The sequence below is a fragment of the Antennarius striatus genome, chromosome 14 (genome assembly GCF_040054535.1).
Source record: "Antennarius striatus isolate MH-2024 chromosome 14, ASM4005453v1, whole genome shotgun sequence".
Taxonomy (NCBI): Eukaryota; Metazoa; Chordata; class Actinopteri; order Lophiiformes; family Antennariidae; genus Antennarius; species Antennarius striatus.
In genome coordinates, this window is record NC_090789.1 from 16842035 (window position 1) to 16854048 (window position 12014).

Here is a 12014-nt window from a genome sequence, read left to right on the forward strand (position 1 = left end):
CAAACTGTCCTGTCTATGTGGTTGTCCTGACAAGCATGCGCCTGTTAAATTAATGTTTGGTGGATGGTTTAAAGCTGCATTAAAGGTCATCTGACAAAATGGTTGTTTTATTTAGAATCATTATTGCGGTAAATTCTTCTAAATGGAGTGGCATTATTCCTGGTATTTATCTTTTATACTAAATGAAAACAAAATATTAACTTTGATGGGTTTGAAGCTCTTTCCTGAATTGAGTCATCATGTCGGTCACACATTAATCACAGCCAGTTCCATCCAACTGACTCCAGACTCACCTGAACTCCAGCTGCTCCACCTGGTAGTACTTCTCCTCTCGGAGGAGCTTCAGCTCCTGGTTGAGCTGTCTAATGAGAGCCTCACAGTCCTGCAGGTAGCAGGCCAGCTCCCTCTCACACTGCATTGCCTCGCCGCTCTCCACCCGAGACATGTCCTAGATGGCAGAGCAAACATGGTGCAGTGAACCTTCCCTGATTTTCATTAACCAACCTGTGCAGTTCTGTTCTTTATGTTTTCGCTAGCAGTGAACAGAACAGGGAAACCAAAGTAGTCCTCATGAAGGAAAAGGACACTGGCATGATAACTTATGCTAAAGTGGGAAAAATTCCAAATGCGGGTTACATTTCACATTACTAACATTTTGATCAAATAATAATAATAATAATAATAATAAATTTTATTTATATTGCACTTTACATTACGAAAATCTCAAAGTGCTAAAAAGGTATGGAAATGATTGAAGATCAAGGACTTTTCAATATTCTCTTCCAGGTCACAATACTGACAACAGAGTTCTAAGATGAAGATGACGGACACAAAGATGCAGCAGTATGTGCAATCCTGTAAGGCAGGGATGTCTAACTAATTTTCACCGAGGGCCACATCAGCATAATGGCTGTCCTTAAAGGGCCAGATGTTACTAAATGTAACTCAATGTAATGTGAAATAAATGTAAAATAAATGTAACTACTCCTTAGTGTTAAATACTCTGAACTTATTACTTATTCAAGATACAAACATGAATACATAAATACTTTTAATTTGTCAGGTTATGAAACAAACAGAACTCTGTCAATTAGGATCAAACTATCCAAGTGAATAAAGAAAAATAACATCAAACACAAGTCTGGAAATTAACTTTGCTAAAAATGGTTTTTGTCAAAGTTAAAATGAGTTTAAAAGCTGCTTTGTGGGAAATGTAGTTTCGGTCAAAGCACACTTTTGACCCATGTACTTTTAGACACTCTGACCTTTTACTCTCTTGCATAAATGATGCATAAATTACATAAATGATGTGGCGGGCCACATTTGGCTCCTGGACCATGAGTTTGACACATGTGCTGTAAGGTATGTTGTGTCCTGCTTCCAACAAACAGGGGAAGTGGTGAGGAAACACTCATTGTCCTAGAAGGGCGCTAGCTTGTACACCTTATCAGTGTAAACTCCACCATCAATTTAACCAGCATTACCAAACATAATCCCCAGAACCCTGCATGTGTGTGGCAGGAAATTAAAAGGAAGTCAGATATGAAAGGGTCAGAACTCACAGCCTGGAGTGTGTTCTTAGCGAGCGTGAGCTTCTCCTCACAGTCTAGAGCTGTGTTCTGGATCTTATTGGCCCTCACAAGCAGCTGCTCTAGCCTGAAAACACACACACAGGTTAACATGGGTGTATCACACAAAAACACATGAGCATGAGATTTCGTTGCATCCTCCTGAATGAACTAAGTGTGTGGATGTGTGTGTCTGTGTACCTCTCCACCGCCGGCCGTAGAGCCTTCTCTCTCTCCAGCATCTCCAGGATGAGTTTGCCCCACTCCTCCTCCAAGTCATTGGGATGGAGGCCCTGAGGAAGCTTGATACGACCAAACTCAATCCATACCTACAACACACACAATCACAAAAATTAACTTCATGCATCATGCTTCAGTGCATTCGTACACACTGTACAAGTCTGATATTCAGACAGGCCTTAAAGACCTCCTTTAAGTCACAGTTCTATCTATGAGTAATCTCACACAGGCTAATGTTTTGGGTCTATCAGCTGAGAGGGGATCCACAAGGGCCCATCATGTGTTTGTTCTCTATTACACAATCTACCACATTGATAACACCAAACCCAAGGAGATGGCTTTGCTTCAGGAAACAAATGTACGACTAAAGTCACACAAATTCACCAACAACAAAATTCCATCTCTCACTGGCATCCTCCTGATGCCCCTGAGCTGAAGCCCATGATTCACACCATGCTCACATTAGCTACCTTTTCTTATACTTCCCCTGTTGACAGTGTTCTCATTCATCCTCGTTCTCACCCCCCACTGCCCTCCGAGTCTCACCTCCAGCATTTTGTAGAGGCGCTCGATGTGACCCTTCTCCACTTCCTTTGCGGGGATCTCCGTCTCCTTGAAATGGACGTATTCATTGTAAAGTGCCTGGTGGAGAAGACAGCAGCTAATGATGAGCGCTACGGCATCCACATTAGCACCAGTTTTGTTGAAGGTCAAACACAAAGTCAATACCAGTTATTAGAGGTAAAAGCTCTGCAATCACAGCCTGTGTCCCTGGGTGGTCATTACTAGCTTGTGTCAGCACAAACTACATATGCGACTGCTTCATTTTCCTTCCCTCCTTTTCTCCTTAGACATTATGACGGTCATTATATCACAATAGCAGCATCCTGTATAAACATTTTGTAATCCAAGTTAATCTGAATGTATAGCTCATCCTTGCTCATTTCGCACCTCAGCCTGCTCCTGCTTATTTTATCAGAACCCATCTACTCCTCCGTCACTCCATCTGTATATCTGTTTTCTAAGAGTTTTACTTTTTCCTGGCTGCATATTGATTAGACCAAGGAGAAAAGCGGACAAAATACAGTGGAAACTCAGTTCCACCAAAGCAAAATGCATTTAGAACTCAGTGTTCATTTTGAGGGAATTTGGGTGACCAAGTAGAGACATTACATGTTTCACAAGCTCTGTTGTTAAGTATTTGCTGTTTTTTGAGGATTGTTCTTGACATAGATTAAAGAATAAAAGTCAAACTTGCGTCAAGTTCTCACCTTGAGTTCCACAGGATTTTGTGGAAAGTTCTTGTTAGCCATGAGGGCAGTATGCTGGCGGCTCCACTGGAGAAGAGAGGAGAACCTGGATTGGTACTCTGACCAACGCTGGTCCACCTCCTGATGGCGCAAGAGAGGAGACCAAGGGAGAGAACAGATAAACTGATGTGTCTGTCTTTAATTCACCAAAAACCTTCGTTTTCCAAAATAAAATATAACCCCATCATTATGTCACAATTCCAGGAAAATATATTTCACACTTGGCTGACAAAAATTTCTGTACATAAAATATGAAAACATTTCAAAGTGTTAAAAGAAAAGCAACTCCAATGATGAATAAGTCAGGAATGTGAACATAGCATTGTTAATTGTAAAGTGAAGAAATGCATTTGAAACCAGTTAAACATCATAGTAGCATCCATGTGACGTACATTTGCGGAGATGCCCTCTCCTCCTTCAGGGATTTTGGGGAAGGCATCATAGATAGAGGAGACGTAGGTGATGACTGACTTTTCATCTGGAGATGGTACATCAACATCTGAAGAGATGGGCAAAATAAGAGACAAAGACTTAAAAATTCCAGAACACTTGGCGCGACACTGCTTTTAATCACTGAGGAAGTAGCAATCCATTGTAAGATTTCAAAATACTTAGTTCAGAGAAAAATCTCTGAACTAAGCCTAATTAGATTGGCAACCTATTTCTAACAATTACAACAGATACAAACATAAAATTAATGGCAGTTAAGTACAAATGAGTGAATTAAACTTCAATGGAATTAAGATTATATGTAGAAGGAAGACACCCACTGGTTGTAAATTAACAAATTTACAATGATTAAGGGTCAACATTAGCCTCATATTTAACATTCACTAAGATTAGGGGACAATAAAGAAACTGGTAGATATACGCCTGAGCTCAAGACACGAAGTCTGCAAACATAAGAGTGTTTACATTAAATTAAGGATGCCTGCACAGAGTACTGTAAACAGGCTGTAAACAGTCAACCATCACTTAATTTTTCAGAACAACAGTCCCACCCTCAGCATCCAGCAGTCTGGTCACCCCTAGCGACTCAGCAATCTCAAAGGCCTGTTCGAGGTTCTCGCGGTTCCCCTGCTGTGACACCAGCTCCATGTCGATCAGGTCTGGCCTGGAAATCATTCACAGAAAGATAAATTTGTGTCCTCAGTTTGTGTCTATTTATCAGCCTCAGTATGTGCACTGTGCATCATGTTTTACATCATCCAGTAACTTTAGCAGAACATAAAGCACCATTGGCTCTTTTATAATTTGGTGATTTCAAGCAATAAACTTTGAATTTATCATTTGAGATTTTTTTCCCATGAGAAACGTATTGAAATGTCACTAAGGTGTGAAACACTTCACTTGGAGTCCACTGAAAATAGCTCCAAAAGATCCAGTTTTATTATGCAGTTGAACAGGTGTCTATTTCCGTCCGTTCTCTAACCTGTATCTGTGCAGCAGAGCGTTGAACATGCGTCCATCGCTCCAGGATGAGGTGAAGTTGGCGCAGCGGAGGCCGGTGTAGCCTTCTGTCGCCTGCTGGCTCCATAATAACAGTTTCTCTTTGGCAGTGAGGTCGCCTGACTCACCGCTCACATAGATCTCTGAAATCTGGAGGTTGGGAGAGACAAGCAGCAGGAGTTACTACTGGCACTCATCATTTCCAGTCTGCACAGATGTCAACAGACACACACAGACCTGTAACAGCAATCTTGCACTAATCAATTCATGTCTTTTAGATAGATAGATAGATAGATAGATAGATAGATAGATAGATAGATAGATAGATAGATAGATAGATAGATAGATAGATACTTTATTAATCCCAGAGGAAATTGCAGAATTTTGCGGAATTTACCGTGGAACACTTGCATTTAAAAATCAGCTTATTCTTTTCATTCTTTCTTTGAAAGTGTGCATCCAATATCTTGGGACAGCTTCAGACAATTTAACTGTAGCAATAGGCAGTAGACAAAACAAGCTTTATCCTCATTCCTATTCAGAACACAACCACAATGATCTGCAGAAAAGGCAGAGACACAAACTCACTTTGAATCAGACCGCTCTCCCCTCAAACCCCTCATTCATCTTCATGATAATCAATAACAGCCAGTGTGTGTGTGTGTGTGTGTGTGTGTGTGTGTGTGTGTGTGTGTGTGTGTGTGTGTGTGTGTGTGTCTGAATGAGTTTCCTGTATATATTACTGTAGCTTTTCCAGTTCCCCCTCTCTATCATGTATAGTCTCATCAGCTCGGAGAACATTCTGCCCCCTTCCCTCCTGTGTCCTGCCTCCCCCCCTCCAAAACCTCAACCTGTTTGCCCAAGTTCTTCATGATCTTTTATCTATTCCGCCTCAGATGCTGATTAGTATGTACAGCCTTCATACCCACTGCCACTACGAGGTTCAATCCTGTTCACATAATTTCCCTCGCATTTTCAAGAGACTGCATCAGGAACACAGGATCCATAGCGTGTGTCAGATCCCTAAAATAATTACTAGTCCCTCAGAAGGACGACTAATAGTTTTAGTTATCCATCATCAACAGATTGGAGAACAGGAGTTGGCTCTTTCCCACTGCTCCTGAGCGCATTCTAAGCACACTCAGTTCATGTTTGCTAAAAGGCCTGAGGAGATGCTTCCATGGAGACTAATACCTATGTTCTCTGCCAAAGAGCTACAAGACCACTTCGGCCAGTTACCCCCAGTGTTCCTCTTCCTCAATTTGTTCTCTTTAGGTCAAACTGTCCACGGTGACAAAAGCCGAATGATGTATATATGCAGCAATTGTCAGTGTTTGGCTGCTGTTACTGTAATCAAGTATTCTCCTGTCATCCTTCCCTCCTTTCCCTGCCCCTCTCTCTTTCTCTCTCTCCCTTCCTCCTGATATTATAGAGCTATATGAGAGTCCACTGTGTGCCAGGACACTGCAGCAACATCCAAAAAAGTACAGAGGGGGTAGGGAGAAGAGATGGGGGGGGGGTGATGAAAAAGCAGGAGACTGAGTGACTGCAACAGAAGGCTGCAAAGCAAGAAGCTTCTCATGAAGCACTAGTAGTTCCATTAATGTTATAGTAAAGACAAATGCACCTATACATAGACAAGCACACACGGTCTTAACACACTAACACTATTCTAACATTCTAACACAATCCTAACACGCTAACACTATCCCATCTATCTGCATCTCATTCAACAAATGCAGATCCTGCAGCATGTCCTTCTGCAGCTTCCTTTGCAGAGGAAAGCGGAGCATCTAAACCTTCACCTCCATACCAACACAACACTGGCTGAGTGAACACACCCAGGACGACTTATGAATGAGCCCCTGCATCCTGTTTCTACAGTCATGATTACACATTAGATAAAAATATAAATGAACGCAGAACCATGATATATAGGTAGAGTATCTGCCTGTGTGAGCCAGTGTGCGACTTACAGCTGTTAGGTTAATAATTGCATCATGTTTGCAAACGTCAGCATCAGTGAAGGATGTCACAGAAAACACTTCCTGTGTGAACATCAGCAGAGCTTATAATAAACGGTTACTGACGCTGTAACTGATCACAGCACGGGTCACATGACATGCTAGTGTTAGTTTATCATCAAGAGAGGCTTCAGTGGTCATGTGTGTGTGTTCAGTACTAGTATGAATATACACTGTCTACAGGTGTGAATACACATAGATGAACATTATATTTAAGACCTAATGCTCATCTCTGCAGCTAAGTGTTCACCTATATAAATTCTATATATCTCCATGTAATGATAATTATAATGGATTTTCAGGCCCTGGAATAAGCCCTGCTTTCAAAATATAACTTCTTTTTAGTTTGTGGGTAGAGGGTAAAGTGTGACGACTAGAAAGAAGAGATAGCAACATTAGGGGAATGGAGAATTACCAGAAAGAGAAGATGGTGGCTGAATTCATTACTGTACTTCAGTACAATCTTGGCTTCAAATCCTTCAAAATTATGAATAGATGGATGAAAGATGGACGGATGATGGATGGATGGCCGGCTGAATAGCCTCAGACACAGTGTGGATGAATCTGAGGGTGACTTTAATATGGGGTAAGAATCCCCTCGAGGCTCAACAGCAGCCACACATTTCAAATTCCTTTTACACAAAGAGATTTCACTCAAACCCACATATAAAGGACAGCAGCACTTACACTGAACACAGAAGAATCCTGACACATTCACACACCCGTCATGAACCAGGAACACACACACAAGACAGGACTATTGATTACTACCAACCATTTAAGCAGGAAACTCTGGGGAGCTGCAGCATCAACATTTGTCTACTTCCAATGAATCAGCAGATACGTGAGTGAGACATGCAGCACTAAGCTCAAACTGACATGACATCAGCTGCTGTTCTGTGCAGTCATAAAGCTCTGCCTCTATATTGCAGAGGAAAACTGAACAGGCTGTCATGAAAAGCTGCCATCCATCCATTTGCTGTGCTACTGCAGCAGCCTGTCTAATTTCAAGGTGAAGGAAGGCTGAACAGAATGGATGGAAGCGAGTGCAGAGACTTTGTGACTGATGCTAGGGAGCTACAAACATTCTCTGTAAGCACACTAAACAGTGGTTGAAGAAACACTGATCTAGAAAAGACGAGACCTTTATGGACGTGATAAAGCAGTGTCCTGAAAGTAGAGAGAGCATGTGCTTGTTCCCTCTCAGCCTTCCTGAGGTGTTGTTTCTGCAATCATTGCTAAAATTGTTGTGTTCTTGCTATAAATTTCATTGCTCAAGATCGTCCCAGGATGTTGTACAAACTGGTTTACCGTGGACGCCTTGTGATCAAAATGATCACAAATAATAAGTCATAGTATTACACACAAAACTCGTACTGCATGACTGCACTTTGAAAAATACTTCAATACTTGTAGAACTGAACATATGAATTACTGCATCATAAAATGGTGATTACTAACTTTGGCTTTTAAAAATGTTTGAAGACAAAATAAAAAAATGAACAGAAAAAAATTGAGAACAACAAACTTGGTATTGTCCCTTAAAATTCATTAATATTACAACACTGCTTACTACAGTTGTCTTTGACATTTTTCTATGATATTCCACATTATTTCATGCTAATATCACATATCACAATGTTAATAACAAGCTAATATTTGTTAATTCCATTTTATTACCTAAGTATCACCAATACATAAATATAAGGAATATACTGTATTTTCCTTATTTAGCGTGTTATTATCAGACTGTGATGTAATACATGAAAGAGTTTTGTAGAAGAAATGTGCTCTTTTTCTCAAGGAGGATTAAGAAAACTGACATCTTATCAGTAATTCTATTCAAAACTTCCAAATAATATCCGACACTTCAGCCAGTTAACCATGTAAAATCTGCTGATAAACATTCAAAATTATTACTATAAGAGGATTAAAATTGATAACACCAACAGCAGAAAACCTGTAGTTGTACATCTCAGTTACATTCATGAGTAACCTTAATCTTTGTCAAACAACACCACCAGACCTAAACACCGACAGACACACATAATTACATGTACTTATATGCTTTTGAATGGCACTTAATGATGTTTCCGTCTGAAGCAAGACGTCACACACACAAACACCTATCCAACAGATGCCAGGCGTGATACAGCAAGAGTGGTATGAGAAAAATGAAACCGTAATGGAAATAGATGGAGGAGAAGACAGGGAGGGAGGGAAGAACGTTACGGATGGAGGGACAATCTGTCCGGCATTGATTAGGCTCGAGGGACAGAAGAGGAAAGAATGGAAGGAGGCGTCGTCAAGAGCCGATAACACACACTCACGTTGAAACCTTCACAAAAAAGCCACGGCACAAAAGACAAAATCAGCTATGAAAGCACCTCCATCAGGCTACAGACCCCTGATCTGAAAAATGGGCTCCAGTGACTTCCATGTTTATAGGTTGTACAAAACACCCACGAATTCCCCTGGAAACTATATGTAGATTATAAAAACTCAAACCTTTCTAAAAAAAATGTCCATATAAAATTCCACGAACGGAAACAACTTTTTGTCTCCTCAACCCTAACCTCATCATTCTTAATTTATAATAAAAAGCAGACCAAGCAGAATGTTCACGCAACTAAAAGACAAATGAAACAGTACGTGGTATTTTCTTTGATTAATAACTAATGGGGTTTCCATCCATTTTTCTGCACTTTCTGTTTCTGAAGCATTCAAATTGTTTACTTGCTGACTAGAAAATGTACTTGGAACCTCAAGGTTACTCAGCTAAACACGATAAAAGACAGATATTCAGTAAAAGTCCACAGCGATTGCTTATGCATTTGTTAAGTGGATGATTCGACATAAGTAGAGGTAAGTAGAGGCAAACCTTTGGCAAGTATTTTGCAGTTGTCTGTTGCTTGAGTGACAAGGAACTCTCCATCATGGTGTCTAGTCTCTCTGATGAACTACTGGTCAAGCCTCCCCAGTCTGTCTGACTGGGAGTGGTGCCCGCTGTCTCTGGAGAGGTCAGAGGTAGATCGCTGGCGTAGCCTGACTCCAACAGAGAAGACTGCTCTTGCACATGTACTGGTGTGTCCAAGCTAAATCCTTTGACAGACATATTCTCACGGACCAATACTGGATGGGAGCATAGGGGGAAACTCCGTTCAGACATTTTGGCTGTATTTTTTTCCTCCTCAGAGAGTTGAACTCTGATAATGTTTCCTGTGCTTGGAGACAGGGAAGGTGCGTACACATCTACTTTGCTGTCACTTTCACCCCTCCACACTGGAGAGCCAAAATCACTAGGGTACACTGTCCTTACCACACATAATTTACCATCCACCTCCCGGATATGGACCACACCTTTTTGATCACTTTCCGAAGGTGCCTGCGCATCTTCTAATGTCCTTTCTGGTGCTCCTTCAAATCCCACTCCTCCCTTTCGTTCTCTTCCAAATCTCCATTTGTCTTTCTTCTCCTTCTTTTGTCGAAGTATCCAAGGTTTCTCTAGGACTCCTTGGAGTTTTTCCCTAACACGACAAACCCTACCTCCACCTGGAGTGGTACAACCCAGTGCTGGGGCTGTGTTGACTGGGGTGGTATTTGTGGTTTGACTTGGGATGCTGGAGACATCTATAATAGCACTAACAGTGTCTTCCTCCCCTGGAAGGCAGAAAACTCCTCTCCATGCTGGGCTGGGCTTGGGGGACACTTCAAGCATTCTGTTGCCCAAAAGGCCTCCTATATTGGCACTCCCAGAACCTAGGGAAAAAGTATTGCTGAACGGATTGGTTCTGTAATGAATCAACTGGGTATCAGGCACTGTTGCAATGGTCCTAGCTCTGTTGCTAAAAACTGAGGTCTTCTCCTCATCTTCATTATCTTCATCTCTTTCTTCTCCCTCATGTTCCCTTTGTAGCTCAAAGTCCTGATCCAATCCTTCTTTCCTGATTTTCTTGCCCTTGTGTTTGCGCCTAAAACGCAAACACTTCTTTGGTGAAATTGGGGGAGCTCCACTGACCTCCCCCTCATGAAGAGGTCTGACACAACCCATGGAGTTCCCCATGTTTTTGATGTTGACCAAAAACTGCTTGGAAAAAAAGAAATCACAGCAAACTCCGACAGTTGACAATTAACTGTGTGAGAGGACAAATTAATCTTCATTTAGGTTTGAACATTTCAGGTGATTTAGTGCAAAATCTGATCCTTGACAAAAAGGCTCCACTGACTCCTTCCCCAGGACTCTGACAACTAATTTGATGTTGGAAAGAGCTATATTTTTAGGTCACTGTCTTAAGTGCAATACAAGCAAATAAGTAAATGAGTGGTAGGAGCTGTCAAGAACAAGAGAGGAAGTTCTCTGATGATTACAGGTTAAGTAAGGGGACAGCAGCAGGGTGATGCATCACTGCTCACCACCATTCAGCTCCATCCCTCACCTTCCCTGACTTCAAATCCGCAATAGTTAGACCAGCTTCCTCCAAAGTCTGTTCTATTTAATAGTGATTTATATGCAGGCAATGGACAAAACTTGATCCCAGAACGCTTGTGGTTGCAGTCAAGGACACGAAGACACAGTTATGTCGAGAGACCAACATGTGCGTGTGTGAATGGGGGCGGGGGGAGGCCTAGGGTCAGGTGTTTGATTTATCACTACAGATTTTGCAGGTAAGAAATTATCAGGTATAAGGCATCTCATAGGATGATGAGTCGGAGAAAAGGAATTGTACAGCCTGTTGGTATTCAGCCCATTAATGAGGTTCCAGCTGCTCCACACACGTGTCTGTGAATGTGAAGTGAGAAAAAAGGGTGAAAGTCTGAATGTATATCCACAGCAGGGTTTCTGAGTGCTGGATCAGTAGCAGTCTAATCTCAATTTATTCAATGTAATGATTCCTTCAAAGATGAGAATTGACTCTACTCTGAAAAACAGGCCACCAACATTTTGGTGCAATTCAATGCAGATTGCTTCTTCCTTTCACAACCACGCACACAGACATGTTTGGATCTGCTGACGCCTCGAAGTGACTGTAATCCAGGATCTCCATCATCACACGGATCCAAAAACAATCTGGTTATGAATTAATTATGCCCCTTTTCCACTGTGGAGATCTTATTGTAGTGCAAGAGGAGAGTGGAAATATCCATAATGACTGTTGACTACACAACAGAGATGGGCGGGAATCCTATCAGTTACCACAATCATAGTGGAGGAATTTATTTATGAGCCCCAGTAGTAGAACCCAGCTTGGTGTCTCATTCTGCCAAAGCAGCACGGTCTCCAGATTGTCTCTGAGTGAGGGGTAGGATGCAGTGAGCCAATGCTGCCACAGATTGATGGAAGAATCAGCCAATACACTGATGCATTGGATTCCCACCTTGATGCTACACTGACTGATCCCCCTCGTACTTCTCCTGATCATTGA

At 41.6% G+C, this 12014-nt stretch overlaps 1 protein-coding gene across 18 annotated transcripts in view; it reads right to left on the reverse strand.

Annotated features, from left to right (window-relative positions):
- macf1a (microtubule actin crosslinking factor 1a) overlaps window positions 1-12014 on the reverse strand; it is a 192368-nt gene that overhangs the window by 95191 nt on the left and 85163 nt on the right. For 7 of the 18 annotated variants that reach the window (XM_068332821.1, XM_068332820.1, XM_068332818.1 and 4 more), the window contains exons 6-13: window positions 4551-4717; window positions 4120-4232; window positions 3511-3617; window positions 3080-3199; window positions 2355-2450; window positions 1770-1897; window positions 1563-1656; window positions 294-448 (exon numbers count right to left, since the gene is read on the reverse strand). In XM_068332821.1, coding sequence (XP_068188922.1) covers window positions 294-448; window positions 1563-1656; window positions 1770-1897; window positions 2355-2450; window positions 3080-3199; window positions 3511-3617; window positions 4120-4232; window positions 4551-4717 — 980 coding nt within the window. Of the gene's footprint in view, window positions 1-293; window positions 449-1562; window positions 1657-1769; window positions 1898-2354; window positions 2451-3079; window positions 3200-3510; window positions 3618-4119; window positions 4233-4550; window positions 4718-9472; window positions 10731-12014 lie in introns of those variants that run through there. The other 11 variants (XM_068332810.1, XM_068332805.1, XM_068332807.1 and 8 more) reach the window with 7 other exon arrangements.